This window comes from Panulirus ornatus, chromosome 17 (assembly GCF_036320965.1).
Source record: "Panulirus ornatus isolate Po-2019 chromosome 17, ASM3632096v1, whole genome shotgun sequence".
In the NCBI taxonomy this organism is placed as follows: domain Eukaryota; kingdom Metazoa; phylum Arthropoda; class Malacostraca; order Decapoda; family Palinuridae; genus Panulirus; species Panulirus ornatus.
Window position 1 is genome coordinate 55,179,141 of NC_092240.1, and position 24,648 is coordinate 55,203,788.

At 40.8% G+C, this 24,648-nt stretch overlaps 2 protein-coding genes across 6 annotated transcripts in view; both read right to left on the reverse strand.

Annotated features, from left to right (window-relative positions):
- LOC139754798 (calcium uptake protein 1 homolog, mitochondrial-like) overlaps window positions 1-199 on the reverse strand; it is an 81,325-nt gene extending 81,126 nt beyond the window's left edge. For all 4 annotated transcript variants that reach the window (XM_071672623.1, XM_071672620.1, XM_071672624.1 and 1 more), the window contains exon 1: window positions 119-199. The gene's annotated coding sequence lies outside the window, so the exon portion shown is untranslated. The remainder of the gene's footprint in view (window positions 1-118) is intronic.
- A 2,902-nt stretch (window positions 200-3,101) lies between these two features.
- B9d1 (B9 domain-containing protein 1) lies at window positions 3,102-15,496 on the reverse strand. Of its 2 annotated transcripts, none has more exons than XM_071672626.1 (6): window positions 15,294-15,496; window positions 13,817-13,975; window positions 11,638-11,749; window positions 10,757-10,865; window positions 7,464-7,582; window positions 3,102-3,467 (listed from the first exon to the last, which is right to left on the reverse strand). In XM_071672626.1, exons 2-6 carry the CDS (start codon window positions 13,946-13,948, stop codon window positions 3,295-3,297), a joined length of 645 nt encoding a protein of 214 aa, XP_071528727.1. In that variant the 5' UTR covers window positions 13,949-13,975; window positions 15,294-15,496; the 3' UTR covers window positions 3,102-3,294. The 2 variants fall into 2 exon arrangements, with proteins under 2 accessions (XP_071528727.1, XP_071528726.1); XM_071672625.1 differs by having other exon boundaries at window positions 13,817-13,979; window positions 15,294-15,495.
- Between the last annotated feature and the right edge of the window lie 9,152 nt (window positions 15,497-24,648).

The window sequence follows — 24,648 nt, forward strand, 5'->3', positions numbered from 1 at the left end:
TCTCTACAAACATTCTGATGATTTACTTCCACTTTTTACATAAAGTGAGGGTCTATGTGCACGAATAGTTTCAATAATTATATCTAATGATAATCAACAAATGTATATTTAGTTCTACCTTGTCTCCTGCTTGAGATCTTGGGCGGAAATGGCGATCAATGTTATGGTAGTAACCTTAGTCCGAAAGTATCCTTACCAACATAATGATAGCCAGTAATGTATTGAATGATGATAAAGTGGAACTATCTTTTTCATAAAATCTGTCATTTATTAATTCAATAAAAGATACTTTATTCACATCATATGGATATCTATCACAAGAAAATTTGATTTATAAAGTTGAAGTCTCAGTCAGACTATACGACCAAATGAGTTAAACATTCAACTCCCAAGTATATTTATAAACTGATCAAACTCATTGCAAAACTATATGGAAGTTTATTCAAAGTTTTAAGATAACATTACGCTTGATGGAAATTGCATATTGTTATTGTTCATGGGAATAAATCAAAGGTTCAAACATGGTTAGCATTTCCCGCGCTCAGTCAACTCGTATGGTCCAACTGATTGAGTTGGCCGACTTCTCCATCAAAAATATCGGCTGGGTGAGTCTAATACTTAGTTTGATTATTACGAAAGTCAAGTGGAAGCCATGCTGATTTGAAAACTCACACCATCAGAGGTAAACTATATCTGTGTACTTGTATTTGCTGTAGCCTGTACGTCCCGTCTGTTGTCTGACCGATATCATCAGTTTGGTTTTCTGAAAGGAACATTATTTGCATATCTACTTAAAACGAGACTCACGGGGAAGAAAAACACTTCTTAAACAATGTTTCTTTGAATCTCTTGCGAAATATGTCAGGACATAGTGAAAAATTGTTTGAAACTGGACAATCAGGCGGTAGACGGTTGGCTGCAGGAACTGCTTCGATAACAAAAGTACAAAAGTTGTAATGTCTGAATGGTATGTGAGTCGAGGACACTTGCCCATGTACGATCATGTAGTAATTCTAGAAGACAATATCAAGTTCCTACCTTCGTTTTGACTGCTTATCATGAGTTGCTTCGCCTCGGGCCACCAGACCAGTCGCTGTACGATATTTCCCCTCCTATCGCGCTGTGTTGTGTAGTCTCCTCTTGACGTTCTTTAGCTTTAGTTTGCAGTTTGTACAATGAAAAAAACTTTTGTATTTACTGTAGCTGTGCAGAGTGATTCATTATTTAAGTGCAGTTCAGCGTGTATGGCCCATTAGTAAGTCTGTAGTTTTTGTCTTAGTTTGCTGTGACGTGCGCCATCCAGTTGCGTACCGGGAGGTCTCGACTTTCAAAAATGGCCGCTCCTTATTTCTTTATTCATTATTTGCTATCTTCCCTGTTGCCTTTTTACCAAAGGCTTATATGTCAGATATTTTGCAGTTTCAATTTCCTTTTCAAAGCGCAGTTCTATTATTTGATTTTGGTTAGGCGCGTATGGTTGCTATAATCTATTATCCTCACACATGACACCAACAGATAGAATGATGTAAATCTTCCACTTCGGTTTTACAACAATTTCTGGTATCCTGAGCATCTATTTTTCTACCTTACAGATAGGTTATTTGTTAAAGATTGGTTATCTGTGCTTCAGAACATGAATATGATGATTGTATAATTTTACTTCGACATTTACATGTTTCTTCCAATTTCTTTGAATTCCAGATTTTTTCGGTATTAATTTTTTCCAATTTTATGAATTTCCGGACCAGTCGTAGTTTCCATCCCCCTTCTCCGTTTTTCTGTATCTTTCTTTTCTTCATTATATTCATATATTAGTGTACTCTGTTCATGTCATTCGAAGATAGTTGTAAGTTGCTTTTATCCATTTAAATTCTTTTTCACTTATTATTTCTTGTAATATATATTTTTTAACTATATTATTTCCGTTGTTCTTTGCAGTACACTCTGACACTTATGTGGCCTTCTGTAATCCTTGCTTCCGTTGTGGAGGCCCTTATTTCACGCAGTGGAAATTAGTTATTGGTTAATAGTTGTTTTTTCTAATGCTGAGAATATAGTTTCTGGTTCCTGGTTCTGTATTCTCCGAAAATAAGTCTATCCCCGTTGGTACAGGAAGGGTGCTGGAGGTGTTTGTGCAAAGTTTAAATAAGGTTTATGTGGATAGTGTAATGTTGGAGCCGTTAGAAAAAGGGGATGGCTATTGGTTGCCAGAGGGTATTTTTGTCGTCCCAAGATACACAAAGGTGACCACAGGCAAGGGTTGGGTGTCGGTGTGGGTAAAACTGACGCATTGGAAACTTGCTAAGGTGTCATATGGACGGACGGAAGTGAGAAAAATGGGTTGTTTGCAGCCATACAGCTGAGGAAACAGTCATCAAAATCGCCTACCCTTGAGTTTCCAACGGTCACACAGGAGTCATGTGACGCAGCAGCTTGAAGAGTATTGCATGGTCTTGTGTTGAGGGCACACAAGCAGCCACCTCTCGGGAGCAAAAATCAAAGTAATACATATAGAAGGAAAGTGAACCAGTATTGCGGTCGAGGGCAAGTGGGTCACGCTTTGAAGTTAGCTTGGGCGAATTTACAAGTTAGACAACTTTCGACTCAACTCTGTCAAGTAAGGATGCAAAGACAGAACCACTCCAGATGTGAGAGCAGTACTCCATATATGGATGAATCAGTCCTTTGAGTTGGTTTAAACAACAACTGTTCAGAAAAGAAATTTTGACATCTAAACAGGATTCGCAGTGTCTTTGAGGATGATTTAGGTATTTCCTTAATATGGTGTTTCCAAGGAAGGGTGGATGTTACAGTAATATCAAGTATGTTTATCGAGTCATCAGATGGAATTATGGAACTTAAAAGAGATGTGAGGAGTTTAGAGAGTTGTGTAGAAACTGGGTCTCGAAGTCAGTAAACTTAACCCACTTTTTCTGTCTCTGAAATATCCTTTCCAAGTCTGAGTTTACTGAGGAATTTGTGTCGAAATGACATCCAGATCGAGTGAGAGGACTAAAATTGAATGATATAGAGGAATGCAGTGTTGAGTCGTCTGCGTGAGTGCAATTGGTTATTTGTGGAGGAGAGCAAATCGATGTGCATGTATTTTTAAATAAAAACTTTTATTAAACACACTGCACACTATAAAATGAATGCATAATTTTTTTTGGTAAGACTTGTACTTTAACCTTCAAAGGCAATACTTATATAAAACACTAAAATATAAAGTGAACAAAATATTCAAAGGCACATACATGACAATTTAAGAATGGCACTTATATGATTTAATGGGAATTATGCATCACTCTGTCCTTCTCTTGGCACAGTTATACTTTTTGGGGGATGGACTGGAGCACCAAGGTACGGAATCTTGGCAGACACACCACAATCGTACCCAAGTTTAGCGAAGTCTTTCATCATCACGTTAAATGTCGCTGTGATTTCTCCTTGGGATCTTACCCGTGTCACTGTAAGTAGAGAGTACATATCTTTGAAAAAATATACTTGTTTAATAAGTAAAAATGCATTTTAGTTAAAATGTCACAATGGAAAAGGGAGAATTTTGGTGTTATCATGACTTGTTCAACATGCATCAACCACATGCTATTAAGAACTGACATAACTCTTGGACTGAGTAACTTACTTGCGAATGACCACAGCTCATTTATATTCCCTGTTCTTTAACCTGCCTCTGTATTTATACCATTGGGCATAATGAGGTGCAGGTAACTAGATGCTTTCCTCTTCAGTTAAGTGTTATACAAGCTGGTAGAAGTTCATTTATTCTTTAAAGTTATAGACATTTGTGCACACACACACACAAAAAGCCACCCTTGGCTTTGATATGCCTCACAACGATCACTGGTGTTTGTATCCCTTGTGTGTGTGTGTGTGCGTGTGTTGTTTTCAGCAGCCGCTTGTCGTATTTAACGACTGATAAACGGGTATAGAAAGTGTTAGAAAGAAAGCTTCTAAACGTTATAACGTTACCTTTTGTAATGTAATCAAACCCACTATCTGTATTTGTGTGTGCATGGCAACAAACAAATCTGAGTGCTATTTAGGGATTTAAATTATGAGATGCAACATTAACACATCACTACAAAGTGTAGATGATGGAAACGATAAACGTCCAATAATGTAAGACCATATGCACAAAGAACACAGAATGTTTGTGTCTGGTAATAGCGATATATCATTAAACAGCACTGGCATGACATGAGGAACGAAACGAGGTGTTATATTTAACTAGGTTACCAAACATGATAAGATTAGCAGGTCCATGGAGTGGGTGGATGTGTAATAGGTAGTGAAATTCTTGAGACAAACAATTTTAGTGTAAACATAACTTTTATCACGGGAGGTTCGTTATCTGAATACAATATGTGGAATGTATTGCACACGAAACTGGTTCAGCCTGCATTGAGATGAGCTTCGGAGCGAGTTGGGAATCGTAATGTTAATGCGATTCATAGTTATGCTAGACTAGATGAAAACCTGGGAGAAGACACGCATACTGATCACAACGTGCGCTTCTGCAATGGGGAAATTGCTAATCGGGTCAGCGTGTCCAACCAAGCACACTGTAGACTGTGTATGCATCCTGTTTTATAGCAGCAGGCGGTTCCTACAATAACTATTGGTAAAATTAGAAATAAAATAACTTCAGGTGATATGTGTTAACCTTTCCTAACAAGAACTGAACCAGCCTGGCACATGACTGGTCAAACTATCTAACACTGACAGCAAGTGGTAGCAGACTATATAGATACTACTGTGGTGTTTACTACGACCACTGCTGAGTTGTTCCTATTGTAGTGTTACTGCAAACATTGCTGTAGTGGTTAATTTGTCGTGAAGCATAATTGGGTTTATGAAGCACAATCTGGACGTAGAGCCACTGTAAAATGGTATACTAATCACAGTCAACAGGGTAACTAGCAAATCAGCAGGCCGGATACCAACCGTGCACCGTCCTCAGGAATTTTTCCAAAAATTCTCGTGAGGTGTGTCATTGTATCACGCCTTAAGGGTGTCGAATATTTTTTTTTTTTACTGGGTGAACATTAACTTCTTATGGGAGACAAAAATGCTCTGTCATACTTTACAATTACTCTGAAACTTCATACTAATCTGCAATAAGCATGGTCCCTCAAAGGATATTTATCATCCTCAACAGCGAAAAAATTTACTAAATTGTGATAACAATAAAACCAGATCCAATCCTCTCTTTTATATATTTCCTAAGTGTAACTCTTTAATGCAGTGATTGTTTACAATTTCTTGGTTTGATTCTTTCACCATGTCTTGTTTACATATATGTTGTGCTACATGCCCTAAACTCTTGCTTATTATGGGATTTACTTTTTTCCAAGACTGTTTTCATTAGTGCCAACTGTTCCTTATCCAGTGGAACTTATGAGCTTTGGAAGGGCCTCTATGACTCATGTTATTGTATTTCATCTTTCAAAATCTACATTTCTCACCTATGGACACAGCCACATGTGCATCTGGGAGCACACAGATATAAAGAAAGCAAACAGAAAACCTTAAAAATGAAAAAAGAAAGATCCTATCTTTGAGGACAATTTCACCCTCATTCTAGGCAATCCACTTCTTATGGTGGCACACCCAAGTGTCACAAGCACTACTACACCAATAATGCTATAGGACTGGGTGAGTTGCTGTATGATTGTTGGGTCTATATGAACAAACATTAGCATTCCTCATGGATACTGTGATGGTCAAAGATAGTATTATCTTAAGAGGATACACTCAATTGAGGATGTAAAACAGTATTTTAACCTTATGTGAATAGGTGTTTTCTCTGTCATGCCCATATGACTGTCTGGAGGTGTGAGAGTAAGTGAAATTTCCCAATGCCAACATCAAACAGGATTTGGAGTATCATCAAGGCTCAAAAAAAAAAAATGTCAACATCAACAAAAATTATAAAATGATTTTTGAAGTTGACAGAGTACATTTGCATTTTCAGCACCACTTCCTGCTGAAGCTTTGATTGATTTTATGTCATTATCTTGGGGTAAGGCCACTAGAACCAATGTAAAAATTCCCACCAGAATAACCACATAACCACATGAAAGAAAGTAATTTACCAAAGGAAAGTCAGAGAAGTTCTTCCAGTCAGCTTTGTTGAGGTGCCAGTATTTACGCTTACAAGGGGCTGTTGGAGGGGTAGGTGACGTTAAAATAGATACTTTTATGAGAGTGTGATCACATGAACCAGTTGGGGCCAAGATTGTGTAGTTACAGTGGGATGGACTAGAGGTGAAAAACAGTTCCATAATATTGGGAGACTGGTCACAGTGGTCAGGAATATGGGTAGGGTGGGAGATAATTTGTTAAAATCATGGAGAATGGAGAACATGAGGGCTTCAATCTCCACCAGTGGTATGGGAGGAATTTGGCCATTCCCTATGGTGAACTTTGTAATTGCCAAGGTAGAGGATCTTGGCCTGTGGGTGAGAATATGCTACAGTCTCATGGAAGGAGCTTAAATAGTTAAAGATATGAAATTTGTAGAGTTAGGAGAGCAGTAGGTGAAATAGTGGAAAAGTGTGGTAGTTGGGAGACAGACCTTGATCCACACAACAAGGTTTGGGGGCTCAGGGTCCTTGAAGTGTGCAACAGGTGTATTGATGCTGGAATGAGCAAAGGCACCACCTTTGAACCCGAATCTTGAGGGAGATTAAAGTTTGAACTGAAAAAAGGACTAGTGAAAACATCATTAGACAACTGTGTCTAAAAAAAATAGTAAGATATTAGGTAAAATAGTAAGATATTAGGAGAGATACTTATGGTGTGCAACAGAGGAAAGGTTTTAGTGACCATGAATGTTGATATAATGAATAAAAAAAAGAGGAAGATCTAACTGAGAGGGAAAACTCAGTAGGGGCTGGTCTCACTTCTATCTGAACCCTCCCTTTCATTGGTAGTAGAGTCAGGGAGAAACCCAGAGATTCTTGGCAATCCATGTTGCTAGGGACTAGGGGCCATAGATTTGTTGGGCACTATCATGATTGTGCTCAGTAGCGTTTAGAAAGACAGGAACTGGCAAAGGTACTTGTATGTGAAGAAAGTAAGCACAGCTAAGTAGATGTGTGGTGGTTTTAGGGAGAAGATGGCAGTAGTCCTTTTTGATGAGACAAAGTAAGACCAGCAATCCTAATATGGATTGCAATACTAGTTTCCCTCTAAAGTCAGTGAACCATTGAAACTATAATATTCCAGTGTCATGAGAGACATTAACATCACTGAAGGGAAATACTAATATTTCATAGTGATTATAACTGAAGGGAAACACTGAAATTTCATAGTTTTGACTGTCATTTTGCTCCCACCAAAGATTTTTATCATTTGTAACATAATGCCAAAGTGCACATTATCTTATGATTGGTGAATGTGAAGATCATCAGGACTACCTTGTTGAATAATGAAATTACCTTCTCGCCCTTTACCCTGAGCGATGAGCTTTGGATCAAGAAACTCTGGTCTCCTTCCAGTGAGCCATGACATTAACTTCTGTACTGTGGATGCTGATTCTGGGACAAAAGTGGTGAGCCTGAGAAAATAAAGAGCATGGTCAACTTTTTTCAATTACAATGTAAAAACATTTCATTTCATTTCCTTACCATTTCACTGAAAGTGAAATTTTTGAGGACAGCACGTGGCAAGAAAAGGCCGATCAAATAATCAATTATACAGTGAAAGTGGTGTAGAAGTAAAAAGGTTGTGTATGGTCAGGCTGAAGAAGGTGTGCTGAAATGGTCTGGATATATGGAAAGAATGAGTTGGGATATGCTGACTAAGAGGGTATACATATCTGAAGAGGAGGGAACAAGGAGAAAGGAGAAACAAAGAGGAAGTTGAAGGATGAGATGAAAGATGATTTGAGTGCTCTGGGCTGGAATATGCTGGAGGGTGTGAGGTGTGCTAGGTATAGAAAGAAATGGAGAACAGTGGTATATAAAGGGCAATGTGCTGTCAACCACACATATCACAAAATAGCAAATGATGCAACAAAGAGAGAGTGGAGGAGGCCATATTTTACATTGTCCTTCTGAAGAAAAACCTCTCAACGGGTTATCATAGTATCTCAGCCTCTTACAACACAATTTAATAACATCAAAATGAAAGCATAACATTTGGTATCATACCATATGAAGGAGCATTAAAGCTGAGGTCCATACAATGATACCTTATCTAATAAAATCTTTTTGCTATTAAAAAACTAGGTAAAAAAATTGAACAAAGTAAATATGTAGATAAAAAGAGAAGCAGGCTGACCAAGTAACCATAATCATACTAGAAAAGCTCCATGGATCTAGCTACCTGAAATTCTTGAGAGTAATATGAAAAAGTCCTCATGCAAAACTAATATTGAAAAAATAAAGACAGGCAGAGCAGACAACTACACCAATGCAATGAATGTGTTACAGTAAAGTGAACACATGATCATCTGGCTAACCTAAACAGGTGCACTATCATGCTTTATATACATCTAAAACAAGGCAAAAGTTACAGTCTGTGCAAAGAAACACAAACTTGAGAAAAGTGTACAAATCCAAAAACTCAAAGTCCAGGAACTAAGGTCTTGAAGTGAAAATGTGACTGGAAGGTTGTTAGGTCTCTATCATTGAGCATCAGCCAGTCCCACTGCTTTTATAGTAGCTGAATAGCTTTAGCCCTCATGGAACACCCCTATTTGGGTAGTGAAAGTAATCTTAGATGCTTATAGGGCTCGGTCTGTAGGTAGAAAATTATCAAACTTCTTGTAGAATTATACATTACAATAGTTCCTTAACACATTTTTAATTTACTTTTGGTTTCATCTATGCATTTCCTACTTAGTTCTGTGGGTACAAAGTGAAACTTAAATAATCTCTTCCCTGCATATCTCAGGTGACTGTCCACAACTTTAAAGCACTAATCAACAAACAATCATCTTACATATCTGTGTGTGCTGAAAAATTCTGCATGTTATTTAAAGGATGTGTGTATCAGGTGTTTGCTTTAAATAATGTGTATGAGAAATAGAGAAACAAGAATTTGTATGTGGCATTTATGGATTTGGAGAAAGCATATGATAGGGTTGACAGAGATGCCTTGTGGAAGGTCTTCAGGATTTTTGCTGTGGAAGGAAAGCTTTTAGAAGAGGTGAGAAGTTTTTATTATGGGTTTAAGGCATGTATATGAGTGGGAAGAGAGGAGAGTGAATGGTTGTTCCAAGTGAAGGTTGGCCTGTTGCAGGGGTGTGTGATGTCTCAATGGCAGTTTCAACTGCTTCTGGATGGGGTGGTTGGGGAGGCAAATGTACAAGTCTTTGAGAGAGGGGTGAGTATAGTCTACAGAGGATTAGGGGGCTTGGGAAAAAATGAGTAAATTTTTGCTTCATGATAACAGAACACTGGCAGCAGATTCAAGGAAGAAACTGCAGAAGTTGGTGACTGAGTTTAGAAGAGTGTGTGAAAGGGATAAGTTGAGAATGAATGCATATAAAATCAAACTTATTAGGTTTAGTAGGGCTGAGGGCCAGGTTAGTTTGGCAGTGAGACTGAATGGAGAAAAATTGGGAGTGATGTGTTTTAGATACCTAGGAGTGGACGCTATGGTGAATGAAACCATGGAAGTAGAAGTGAATCATAGGGTGAGTGAGGGGGTGAAGGTTCTGGGAACACTGAAGCATGTGTGGAGAAAGAGCTTGTTGTCTGGGAGAAAAAATGGGTATTTTTGAAGGTATACTAGTTCCAACAATGTTATCTGGATGTGAGGTATGGGCCAATGAGGGTGGAGGTGTTGCAAATGAAATGTTTGAGAACAGTATGTTGTGTGAGGTGGTTTGATCACTTAAGTAATAAAAAGGGTAAGGGAGAGGTGTGATGATAAAAAGAGCATGGCTTAGAGAGCTGAAGAGGGTGTGCTGATATGGATTGGACAAATGAAGAGAATGAATGAGTATTGGTTAACAAAGAGGTTATATGCATCGGAAGTGGAGGGAACAAGAATGGAAGGTAAAAAGAAAAAGATTCTGAGTGATCTGGGCCTGAACATGCAGTAGGGTGAAAAGCATGCACAGGATAGAGTGAAGGGGAATGAAGAGTCTGAAAATATGGACCAGACCATCAGCATTGTAACAGTTAAAAGAAAATGCTGAGAAAAAGCAATGAAAAAAGTGTGAAGCCATACCTTCTCTCATGATAAAGGCTCCACAGGATGAAGAATGCCGGATGTGTTAATCATAAATCCCATACGAGAAAACTCAATATGCAATGAATAAATTTCAAGGGGAGAGGTGATGAAAACTTTTAACCAGTGATGGCCACAAGACCCTTCCTGAACTCAGAAATGCAAAGACAGTTTGAAGAAATATCTCTTGTCTTTGGTTGGCTGTCTCCTCCCTTTTGAAGAACTATTCCCAGGATTTGGTCAAAATATCTTCCTGTATATTGGAAAAAGTGTGATACACTACTAAAAGGATGAATTGATGGGTAAATAAATGACAGAAAGAATAAATGAATGAAAGGATAGACATACAGATGTGTTCACAGACAGAGATACATGAATGTCTTTGCAAAATCCCTTGCCATATGGAATAGGTGCATGTACCTTACTTAAGAAGTATTCCAATACAGTGTGGTCTGAGAAAGTGGCACAAAATATATGAATATGCACCAGATATGACATTTCTTCCTTGACTTCAAGCTTAACATGCTTCAAAAACTCATGCAACCCATACCTGCGAGTGTGTGTCCCAGGAGTAATCGGTACATGGCATGCAGTATAACCCATTATCACTACATTTCCAAAGAAATCTGTTCCATATATGCTGATTACTATTTGTGGCCCTGCCAAGAAAAAATAAAGCTGTATGAGACATGAACTCTATTTCATGTTAAGGTATATAATAAAAATCTGAATAGCAATCATGTGATGCACAGTACAGTATATGGTGACTGATGTAAACGTAATGTGGAAGCAGGAAAACGAATGGATGAAGGAAACGGAGAGAAGTGAGGGGATGAGGCTTTAGAATGACAAAAATACAATGAGGAAAAGACTCATCTGAAGTGAGATAATGAAAAAAAAATGGTAGAAATATGTGGTACAAAATAACCAAATACAAAATTATACCATTGAAATAATAATATGAAAAGGAAAACCAAAAATTAGATGTGCATACCAGCTGAAACTAATAATGGTAAAGGAAGTTGACATATTTATAGAAAGTTAAATTTAAGGGAGCAATACAGAAAAAGAAAAAAACAACTAGAAGAAGAGTTTTGATTAATAGTTAAATAATGTTCTAAAGTGGGATGTACTACCGTCAGTTAAATGAAGAAAGAAATGATGACTAAGATTAAGAAATACTGTACAGCAAAACTGGCAAGTCCCTACTTTAGCAGACATTGGGAAGTATGGAGATATTGCTGAAAACCTTTCTTTTTTTGATGATATAAGAATATTATGCTTTCATAAGCATCATCAACAGCATAATCAGGAAAGGCCCGAGAGGGAAGGGGCTCATTCTTTTGGCTGACAGTTTTGTTTTTCAAGATAGAAATACCTGCAAGCAATAATACATTTCTACATGTTGAAAAAAATATGTCTCATACTTACATCCAAAAGGATTAGTTGACTTAAAGGTGATGTCTATTGGGAAGTTCCACACAAAAACTTGTCTCTCATCATCACTCCGACAAGCAGTTTGAGAAACACATTCTTCCAAACCCTTTAAAATGGGAAATGACAGCTTATGGTAATTCTATCATTATCAATTTGCTTTTGAATAATAGAAGAATCATGACATAAAGACCATTTTTAAAAAAGACCCAGAGAAAATGCTGGTATGTTCTTAAAGCTATAACTTCAGGGTGTCTGAAAGTCCACAGCAGATATACCATACGGTCTGTCAAAATAACTATGAAACTGTTCTTGTACAGCTGTCCTTATGCAACTTGACAAAACAGAGATTATTGCCTATAAAGATTCATCCTTCTCACCAGCAGAATGACTTTGCTGTTATGTAAGAACCGTTCACCTCAACCTCATTCTACTAATCTGGTCCATTTAAACTTTTCTTATCACTGTAAACATATCCATTTTTTTTTTCTTGTGTGCATACATACTGCTTCAGTTCATTCATCTCTTTACCTCTCATACCCTTAACAAAGTCTACATCTTTTCTCCATATCTTTTTTCCTTATTCTAAAGATTCAACATAATTGCTGCATTATGGAACTGATGCTCCTTGACAGACTACTGCCATCCATCTATAATTCACATTCAGACTGTCAAAATTACAGTACCTCCTCTTATAGGAATCTTTCCTCCACTCTCATGTTAGCCATTTCACTTCTCAAATAAATAGATTATCTCTCTTCATTCTTGACATAAAAGTTTCATCTATATCTGATAATGACTTTAAAAGTCTGCCCTTCTAAAGATCTTTCCTTCAGCCTTGCTTTATTACAGTATTTCCAATGAATATTATTTTTCTTTGCTCTGCCTACCTCTCAAACACCTTTTCCTTAGTACTTGGTAGTAAGAATTGCCTGTCTTTGCTGCACCTTTACATTTTATCTTAGCAATCTTTTCTCCTTTAGACATCTTTCTCCATACACTATGTGCAATTCCCACCATGGCATTATCTCGATTCACATTTACCCACATCATACTCAGCACAGTATATATTTTTTATTTATTATACTTTGTCGCTGTCTCCTGCGTTAGTGAGGTAGCGCAAGGAAACAAATGAAAAAATGGCCTAGCCCACCTACATACACATGTATATACATAAATGCCCACACACGCACATATATATGCCTAAACATTTCAATGTATACATACATATACATACACAGACATATACGTATATACACATGTACATATTCATATACGCTGCCTTCATCCATTCATCCACCACCCCGTCACATGAAATGGTACCCCCTCCCCCCGCTTGTGTGCGAGGTAGCGCTAAGAAAAGACAACAAAGGCCACATTTGTTCATGCTCAGTCTCTAGCTGTCATGTGTAATGGACCGAAATCAAAGCTCCCTTTCCACATCCAGGCCCCACAAAACTTTCCATGGTTTACCCCAGATGCTTCACATGCCCTGGTTCAATCCATTGACAGCACGTCAACCCTGGTATACCACATCGTTCCAATTCACTCTATTCCTTGCATGCCTTTCACCCTCCTGTATGTTCAGGCCCCGATTGCTCAAAATCTTTTTCACTCCATCTGTCCACCTCCAATTTGGTTTTCCACTTCTCCTCGTTCCCTCCACCTCTGACTCATATATCCTCTTTGTCAAACTTTCCTCACTCATTCTCTCCATGTGACCAAACCATTTCAATACACCCTCTTCTGTTCTCTCAACCACACTCTTTTTATTATCACACATCTCTCTTACCCTTTCATTACTTACTTGATCAAACCACCTCATACCACATATTGTCCTCAAACATTTCATTTCCAACACATCCACCCTCTTCCACACAACCCTATCTATAGCCCATGCATCGCAACCATACAACATTGTTGGAACCACAGTTCCTTCAAACATACCGTTTTTGCTCTCCAAGATAACGTCCTTGCCTTCCACACATCTTTTTTATTTTTTACAAGTTATCAATCCATTACGGCTCTCTAGAGTGCAATTATAATCTTGAGAACTATGGGCTACCAGCTCAGCAACAGAACATTATCAGTGTAGCCTATAATTACTGTTTTCTTAGTGTCTAATCAACATGACAAGTAGACAATGAAATGCAGATGTCCTAAAATCTATACTTACTAGTATTACTTCCCAATCTTGACCACAAGTAAAGCAGTAATTGAAATGCAAATTATCGCCTCCAATAAATCGTCCTGTTTCAATCTGGCCAGTGACATTCAACAGAAAAACACTTGGTGCACTAACTGCCATTTTGAAGTTACTTTTCTTTTAAGATTTCTATCTGAAAAAAGAGAACTCAGGTATTGCATGTTAACCTAATTTAAGTTCAGGGAATGAGTTCAACATTCTAACCAAGAAACATCTAAAGCTTGGTTTTACAGGGCAGTCAAATGTGAAGGATAACAATGTGCCTAAATAATTTATGATCTAAACAGCATTATACAAGTGTCTACATCTTTGCATATATTAGCTTTAAAGCTTTTCACAGATTATGTTCGATGAGACAAATCGGTCATTTGCTATGATAAAAGAAAGGGTAATTTTCCATTTCTCTTTGCCATTTCATTTGTGGGTTCAGTGACTTTTATTAGAGAGGAAAAACTGCTGGATTTATATAGAGATGTTCATATTTGTGAAAGGTTTACAGAAAATGGACTTTTACTTAAACTCCCAGTATGAAAAGTCCACTGGAGGTTGAATAACGAGAACTATTTCTCGGATGGAAAATGTTAGGTTATATATGATGATCTGCAAAGAAATAGGAAAAAGTAAGCCTACCAACCTTAACTATCCTGATGTAAGAATTTGCCTCATTGATCTTCAGAGGTAATAGTAGGAAGTAAATGAAAATAATATTTTGCTTTCATTAAAATTTTGAAGGTTTTAGGTTAGCAAATCAGTAGCCTGAGACTCAAATTCTTAAATTTTTTCTGTATTCTACTGAAACCCCAAACCTTTTTTTTCACAAGCTCTATCCAAAGCAAATCTTTATTATAATATCTTTAAAATACATACCAGTAGTGTGCACTCTCCTTGTCTGAAGTATAAGAAAATATTCAAAACTAATATTTAACTATATCGAACTCCCTCAGTCGTAAACAATGTTAATGCAGTTAGTAAAGGTAACCAAATTTAGTAACACCTTGGAAAGAGCATTTCAGTATAAATGAAAAACATTTCAATGCATTTATTACAGTTATTAGATCTCTGTTTCATATGGACACTAAGGAATGATAGGCAGGGCCACATGAGCTTAGGCTTCATGCATGGATACTGTCGTCCTTTTCATTCCAGTGTGTTAATATCTGATTTATAAAATAAGACAGAAAAAAAAAAACATGAAACCTAACCTAACATTCTCCAAATTGATTGCAGGTGAAACTTGCTCTTTTAAAGAAAAGGATGCAGTTCATATAATTTTCATTGCTAATGAAATATTTCTGAGACGTAACTATAGTTAATATCTATAAATGTAAAGCTTCTTTCTACTGCTGGTATAAATCCTCTTGTTATTATCATAACTACCAGTTTAAGGTAAGGACTTTTGTTAATATTATAACTACCAGTACAAGGGCTCTTGTTAGTACACAGTTACCTGAAATTCTGAATTCCCAGCTCATTCATTCGACCTGTATCTCGCATATCACGAAAAGCTCTTTTTCATCTTGGTAAAGCTGTTATTCAGCACTGCCTCTTCTTTTTCTTATTAATTTCTATAATTAACGTGACAGACATCCAATTTAAATGTCGAGTTTGTGTTTACAAACAATGAATGTGATATATCTAACACTCGTTCGAAAAATTTAGTTGTCGTTTTCGTCTGCATTTGTATTGTGAACCTTAAAAAGACAACTGTATCATAAAACTTGCATAACACCTCAAGTTATAGAAAAATTGTTTTATATATCTAGATTCATTCAAGTGTGTTATGATTTCATACGTAAAAATCATTATTATAATTATCGTACATAGGGACCCAAATGGGTGCACTTCAAGTGACAATAGCTAATTCAGTATTACAGATTCACAACTCAAGCAAATTATGATAAAGTTACAAAATAGATATTTTTTTTATATGATTTATACTTAACATTAAGTAGTGATTAGTTTATGCATAATATGATCATTATGAAAGTCTTTGATATCAGTTTATCTTGGACTCAGATTTCAGCTTCTATGTTGAAGTGTTCTACAAACGCTCGTTTGATGAACATATAAAAGCTAGAGATCATCATTTTGATTTGCTCGAGAATTTCACTTTAGGTTACAAACTACTTGCAGGGGAAGGAAACTGTCAACTGCAATTACGTTACGGCATGTAACAAAAGAAATCAGTGATATGTAAAAGAACGACTTCAAAGAAGATATACATCCATACATTCCCTTGATTCTAAGTATCTGGAAAGTATGTTGTCATGTGAAGAGTTGTCTGTATTACGAATTATTTTGCATTTGTTACGTGAAAGAAGGATCTTCTTGGCGAACTTTCGAGATCATAGAAAATCGTAGGCAAGTTGTTTGCGTGTCCTGTAGTACAGGGGAGAATGATGTTTCACAGCCTTCCTACAAATACATATATATACCTATGAACAAAGTGCATATTTACGCGCACCTTCATTAGACATACAAACCTCCAACAGGCAGGATCGAACACGAGACTCCTGTGCAACAGGCGGGAGCGCTACCGCTAGGCTATGATCGACCCTTATAATAGGAAAATGACTATTCGAATGCTATGTACTCGAATACCCTTCGTCTCACGTTGGTGAGCAACGGGGTCTACACCGGTCTTTTCCCATCAGGCTCATACAGCCAGCAGATAGCATTTTGCCGAACATAACTACAACGCGGAGGTATATGAATACGATCCTGGCTGTTGGAGGCTTGTATGTTCTATAAAGGTGCGCGTTCATATGCACTTTGTTCGTATTCATATACCTCCGCGTTGTACAGTTAAGTTCGGTAATATGCTATCTGATGGCTGTGTGAGCGTGATGGGAAATGGGCATGTAGGCCCCGTTGCTCACCAACGTGAGACGAAGGGAATTCGAGTACACAGTATTCGTATAGTCATTTTCATGTAGGGGCTATCATAGCCTAGCGGTAGCGATCCCGCCTGTTGCACAGGGATCCAGGGTTCGATCTGGCTGTTGGAGGTTTGTATGATATATGAATATATATATATATAATTGGAGCCATTTATTTAAAACTGGTGAAGTAATTCTGGCATTATCTTTGTTTCTAATTAGGAAAATACACTTTAAGATGAATAATTTTTTTTTTTCGTATTTTCGATAAATCTTTAACATGGTTGAAGATGAAAAAAACAGGACGTCTCTTGAAAGATGACAGAGAATTTCAGAAGAATTCATTGGAGGATTCTTGAAAATAAGGTCAAGCGCAAGTAATGAAACCAGAACTGTAGGGAAGTAAAAGATTCTTAAACTCAACCAATGAGTCAACCGTATTATTCATCATGATGAGGTATGAGGGTCCTGGGTGTAGTCCTGGCCAGGCTGAGGGTCCTGGGTGTAGTCCTGGCCAGGCTGAGGGTCCTGGGTGTAGTCCTGGCCAGGCTGAGGGTCCTGGGTGTAGTCCTGGCCAGGCTGAGGGTCCTAGGTGTAGTCCTGGCCTGGCTGAGGGTCCTGGGTGTAGTCCTGGCCAGGCTGAGGGTCCTGGGTGTAGTCCTGACCAGGCTGAGGGCCCTGGGTGCAGTCCTGACCAGGCTAAGGGTCCTGGGTGTAATCCTGGCCAGGCTGAGGGTCCTGGGTGTAGTCATGACCTGGCTGGGGGTCCCGGGTGTAGTCCTGACCAGGCTGAGGGTCCTAGGTGTAGTCCTGACCAGGCTGAGGATCCTGGGTGCAGTCGTGACCTGGCTAAGGGTCCTGGGTGTAGTCCTGGCCAGGCTGAGGGTCCTGGGTGTAGTCCTGGCCAGGCTGAGGGCCCTGGGTGTATTTGTTTTTCTCTCAGTTTCTTACTTTCACTGGAGGTGTGACCTTTGATCTTGGGTATGTTTTTGTTCGTGTTGTGTCTGTTGCTATAATATACAAGAAAGAAGGACTTGCAGATCTGATGGAGACTAAAGCACCTTACTTTTGACTCGATGTTCACCGATACATAATGACAATCTGGCTAATAGAATGTTATAATGCTTTCCATTATTTTGAGATGTGTTCTGGTGTGTAGGTAGGCTGGCAAACGCAACATTTGATGTGTGCACCAATACAGGAACGTGGACCTGAGGCAGGCAGCCTGAGGAAAATTACTCTTGAAATTGCATTTAGCAACTCCTCTGCCTGGAAATTGGCCAATTATTGATAACAGTTCCAGAGATGGAGCTCCTGCACTCCCCAGTCACATTGTTAATTAAAATACCTTCGGTTATGACATATCGACCCTCCACTAATGATAGGATTGAGGGGAATGTGGTGTTTATGTGCTACCTCCAGTCTAACCCTGGCACTCCCTGTAGGTCCGGTATGACCCTGGCGCTCCCTGTAGGTCCAGTATGACCCTGGCACTCCCTGTAGGTCCAGTATGACCCCGGGCCACACCACCGTAGCACGTCTTCCTCCCACTTGTGACCTCATAAGTGCAGCGTGGCCTGGCGGAGGTGGGCTGTGAACACGGAATCACCAGTTCGTTTGACCAGTTACCAGCAGATATTACGGCCCTTATGTGGCTCACAGTGAGGCCCCCGACTGTTGCCAGGCTCCCGAGCCCACGTCAACTGTTGCCAGATTCCCGAACCCACGTCAACTGTTGCCAGATTCCCGGACCCACGTCAACTGTTGCCAGGCTCCCGAGCCCACGTCAACTGTTGCCAGATTCCCGAACCCACGTCAACTGTTGCCAGATTCCCGGACCCACGTCAACTGTTGCCAGATTCCCGGACCCACGTCAACTGTTGCCAGATTCCCGGACCCACGTCAACTGTTGCCAGATTCCCGGACCCACGTCAACTGTTGCCAGATTCCCGGACCCACGTCAACTGTTGCCAGATTCCCGGACCCACGTCAACTGTTGCCAGATTCCCGGACCCACGTCAACTGTTGCCAGATTCCCGGACCCACGTCAACTGTTGCCAGATTCCCGGACCCACGTCAACTGTTGCCAGATTCCCGAGCCCACGCCAACATCAGCTCATCCCATGGACGAAGTCTGTGAATCTTTTAGACAATAAGGAACAGATGTGCATATGTTGATGACCCGACCTGGCGTAACGCTATGTTACAGCTTTCACCATAGGCCTCAGAATTATTCTTGAGAATACTGGTACGGATCTAGCATTTATAGCCTACGGTCGGTATGGGAATTGCTTCTCTTGTCGTGTGTATCATTACTCAATATCCCGAGTATTGAAAGTCGAGTGACTGAATTATGTAAACAACTGTGAGTACGTAATGGTTGTGTCCTGCAGTAGATGGGGGTCATGCGTGGGGCTGCCTGCTACTGTTGTTAGCTTGTGGTGCACACGCCTCCACCAGGCATTTTATGGGCATATACACTTTAGGCATCATTGATCCTGCCACCTCGGGCACTGGATGCTGCTCCGGTCGCCTCCACCCAAGCAGCACTCGTGCCGTGTGATAGCACCACACCACGCCACTGTATTCCCCCAGCAAGGGACCAGGCTTCCTCCTGCTCCAGCCAGTGGGAACATCCAGTCGCACGGGACACATGGGGAGTGACCGGCACCACTGGTGTTGGGTCAGTACACACTGTGTGCACCTTAATGTGTTCAGGGGAGACAGAGGAGCGGGTGTACGGCGGCCGCAGGAGAGCAGCGTCCAGCCAGCTGCTGTAGCTGCCGGGTGATGGTGGTACGGGGAGGATCCCGTTGGGGAGGGACTGATGGGAGGATCCTAAAGTGGGGAGGCTCCTGAGGTGGGGAGGGACTGAGGGGAGGATGTTGAGGTGGGGAGACTCACGAGAAGGTAATTAGTAGTACGTGGGAGGGATAGGTAACAGTTCCACATAGGCCGCCAGTAATAGCACCTTAGGCACCTTGCCAAGGTTAGTCATGGCCAGTCTTTACACACATACATGGAAGATCCTGATCCAGTTTGTACTGTTAATATCCAAACATGATATGCCAAATTTTCCTCATCATGTCACTTGGACATGACAAGGGAAATTTACAACGAATGTAATATTGTGGACACTTATCTTACTTCGCAGTCCCCCCCCCCCCCCTCCCCCCGATAATGGCGTGGAGTTCTACTTGCTGAGGTTGGTGTGAAGTTCAGTTTCCTGCTGAGGTTTTGGGTTCTACCTCCCGTTGGTCGTGTGTTGTTTTGTGTAATGGTGATGGTGTGGTGTGGAGTTGTGGTATGTGAGGGTGGTGTTGGGTTGTACCTGCTGTGGGTAGTTTTGTTTCGTGCTGGGTGTGTAGAGCTTAGTTTCAATCAGTAACTCCAGTGTCGTGGGTGAAAGTAGGTAGCTGGCCTGCTTACGTCTGCTGGAGACTTTATTTCAAGAAAAGTGTTGGAACCGTAGGTCGCATGGAGACGTCGACAATATCTACTAGATCTTGGATCAGTTGGAGCAGAGTTACTTCTTATGTCATACGTTATGCCATAAACGTTGTCAGAACTTATTCCATCATGTAAACGAGGCGCGGCCAGTACAACACATGTAAATATCGATATTGGATATTTAGTGTCCAGTGGCTCATCACATACCCTGGGAAACCATCAGGACGGAGCGAACAGTACATTTCTCTCTCTGTTTTCACCACATAGTCTTGATGTTGATGGGATTAGTCAGGTCATGTGTGATGAAAGGTCAGTGACCTGAGTCTACGTATCAAGGGATGTAAACAGTGATATCTCGATTGTGTTGACTCGTTTGAGCTTAAATGTATCATATGTTGTTCTGCATTTCTCCTGCTTTCTGAACCCCTGAATATAAACAATACATGAACTTTGTTTGATACTGAGTCAGACCTTCTGCTGGGAAGCTCCGGAAAAGTAGGATAATTTGGTTATTTCTGGCGGTTTTGAAATGACATTAGAAGCGTAGGATGCGGGAAGATGGATGGTATTTGAAGTGTAAACAGAGGGGGATGGAGGAGCGTCGTCAGGGACCGACGAGTGAGGCTAGAAATGGAGAGATTATTCTGATGAGAAATTTCATGTTAAAGCCGGGAGATGAAATAGACTCTGTGCTGGAATAGGGAGATTGAGGGGGGGGGGATATATGTACTCTGAACAGCATATCCTTCCTCAGGCCAAGACCTGAGGATGGTACACTTCCTGCTTAGTTAGGACCTGAAGATGCTGCCAGGTAATAGGTCAGTTTCATAACCTGCCCCAGGTCGTCCCTTGAAATGTGCCAGGTCCTCCTCTCCTATTCTCTAGGTCTGTCGTTTGACCCGTAGGTCATTTCTTCACATGTAGCACATGGTTGCACGTTGGGCTTTACCAAGTTAACATCCTCACCTTACTGACACTACCATAATTTGGCAGTCATTGATGAAGAAGTTTTCGAGAACATTGCCCTGGAAAGCTGCCGACAGGGAGGGGTCTTGTATGTGCATGCAGCTAATTTCCTTTGACTATCAAAGGTCATGTAAGGCAGCTCTCGGCCTGCTGCTGGATCTGCTTTATTCTTGTGTGCATGTTTAGGTACGTCCGTCCCTACATCATCTTGTATTCATCGTCATACTTTTTATATAAGAATTGTCAGGATGTGTTCTCTTTGCTCTTTGTGCAGGAGGTGGGCACTGTTCCGTCCCAGCCAGGCAGGGGGCCGTGCCTGTCAGGCGTGGGGGTTGTCCTCTGAATGGTGAGCAACGGTGAGAGGGATCAGAGCTCTACTGGGGCTATAGAACACCCCAGGACATGTTCTCTCAGCGACCACCATTCCCCAACATTAACTGGCTCAGGTAAGAACGTTCATTAGAGGCAGTGTGGCTGGATGGTTATAAAACCGACTCGAATCAATCTCCACCCAAGGGAAGGAGAAAAATTAAAAGTACGTTTGATATATTATGTTTGGCTTGATGGCCATTCAGCAGTAGACAGACCATTACCATACAACATATAGGTTCAAGATACGATAATCTACCCCAGTAGATTACCCCAGTAGCCACACCCTGTACGTACTGACGTGGTATAACAGGTCGGTCAACGTCTCCCCATACAACACAGGGCCATCACTAGACAATATACCGTAACCTTGCTTAATCACACATTACATTACTTCATTCCTATAGTGTATACAACAGAGCCGCCATCGGTGTAAACGTTATCCACCCACCGAACGGTATATTAAAACAGCGACTTTAACCCATACACTATGCGATGTTCACCATAGATCTTAATCACCGTGTAAATCATTATACAGTGCAAACATCATACAAAATACACATTCTTCATCCACCATACAACAAACATAACCCAACTTCAGTACAGTACATTCATCAGACCCACACACAAACGCACATTACCCAGTCACCAAACAATACATTTTGTTCATGCATTAAACGGAGCCGCACACAACCCCGCCATTACACAGAATACACATCTCAGCCAGGATACAATACTCATAGATCAGCCACCACCAAGACTTCTCAGCCATCACAATGCATGTCGGTGGGACTTAGCTTTACTAACATGACAAAGTAAACATGGCGCTCGAGGAGCATTGTAAACATGGGACAAAGCAGCAAATATGGCGGCCCGGCGCATGACGCTGCCAGCGAACGAGGACCCCATGGATTACGAGTCAACAGTCAACGCTTTCGACAAATGTAACTTACTCTCAACCTTAGGAACCACCTTACAGTAAGTGGTGAGTATTATATTTCCTTATAGTAAGTGGTAAGTATTATTTTTCCGTCTCGATCTCCGAGGCTATTCATATTCTTGAAGGTAGGAGGTGGTCGCCAGACGTGTTCGCCCTCCCAGGCTGGCCACCGCACGGAGCTAGTACTCACGTAATGAAATCTGGGTTACCTGCTCCGTAGAGTATCACTACTGATTTTTTTTTCCATTACATGATCATAGTGCAGGAGGTAAGCGATGTCATTCCATCAGTAAATCCATTTGGGAGGAAGACATGGGAAGTTGAGGGGTTGAAGAACGGGGAGGAAAATATTGAAGTGTACTATTGCTCGCCAGCGAATGCATCTTCTCATATGAAACTAAGAATGATTCTGGACGCTAACATGTATCTAAAAAAAAAAAAAAATCTGATGGTACATAACTTGCCATCTGTCATAACCCAGTTTACCGTAAGGGTAAGAGTCTAGTGGCAAAGCAGGTTGTGACCGGAGCAACTGTTGCCAAGATAAAGAGTACCATGGACGCCAAGGGTTGTCTGAACATGGCAAGCTGGCAACTGTGAGCAGAGGTGGCGGAGGGCGCGGGAGAGATGGCGATGGTAAGTGAAAGCAAGATAAAGATAGAAGGGAAGGAACAAGAGACCATAAGCACGACTGACAATGAAAGAACATTGAAAAGACTGAAGGACTGGTGAATGGGGAGGAGAGAGCGGACGAGGGAGAAGTGGGAGGGAGGGAGAGGTAGCAGTACACTTGACTATCAGTTGTCTCATGGTCTGGAGGCCATGTTTGGGGGGGGGTGATGATGGTGACAGTAAGGGAGGTGATGGTATTCATCTGGTGATGGTGAGACGGATGTATGGATGCAGTGGATGATGGAAGAGATGATGGTATCAATGATGATGATGATGGCATCATAGTGATGATGCTGGGGAAGGTCATGCTGCAGGGAGGATGGGATTCTCCATATCAAAGGTTTCGGTTGGGGAGAGACGTCCACACAGGGCAGGGTCCTGAGAGAAGACACAATATGGGTAGAAATAAGAGAGAGAAAAAGGTAGTATGACTGTGTACCGGTTGTGGAGGGGAGCTTCTTGTTGTTAAGGGGAGACAGTGTTGTAGTTGTTAGGGGAGTTATGGTAAGGTAATGTCCTGCACCTGAGCCAGGCAGAGGGAGAGAGAGACATCGCGATGGATCTTCATTCTCGAGTTGCCAACGGCATTTCCTTGCTGGGTGACCTACATGATGGCGGGGAGACACAGGCAGCCAGCACTCGGGAGCAGCAGCTGAAGCATTAACTGAGAGAGAGAGAGAGAGAGAGAGAGAGAGAGAGAGAGAGAGAGAGAGAGAGAGAGAGAGAGAGAGAGAGAGAGAGAGAGAGCAACAGAGCGCAGGAGGAAAAGTGGATCAAGAGTTTGATGTCAGGATGGGAGAGTTGACTGGTGTAACTTTAATCTCAGCTGTGTTGTGATGAGCAGTCCCTCAATGTAAGATTTCATCCAACCTTTCTATGTTTTTAAGACGTACTTAGAAGATAACCTTCGCATCTGAAGATTCCCAAAGTGTGTGGAGGTCTTGTGTGTGTGTGTGTGTGTGTGTGTGTGTGTGTGTGTGTAATGTTAGATCAGATGGTATGGTGACACCAGGTATGTTTACTGTGTTAGATGGTGGAGCTATAGAGTTGTTGGAGAAGGTGTCCCGGGAAGTCATGAAGGATTCTATATTAAGAAATAGAACGATGATGGTTCTGCGTTAGACTTGATCACGTCACATTTACCCCAGAGTGGGAAAATCTATCAGAGCTCCAACGTGTGAGAGTGATGACGATATGATGATGCGGGTTTCCAGCCAGACTAGATACAGGAAATGTAGATAATGTGCAAGGGTCGTGATCCTGGGTAGGGAGGAATGCCTTGTTTGCTGAGGAGAGAAGTTGGGTCAGAGGTGAAGGAAAATGTTAAGAAAATGTATACTTTTCGTGGCACGAGTCTGTGTTGGCCTTCGTTACATTGTTCTAATTCATCAAATGTTCCAGACTGTGGCCTTGTACCACCATATCAGCTGATGACAGTGTACAGGTTCTCAAGGTGGTCTTGATTAGGGCCTCTGGCGCCCGTGCCGTCTCACCTAACACAAAAAGATCTTTTGACTTTCCGCAAG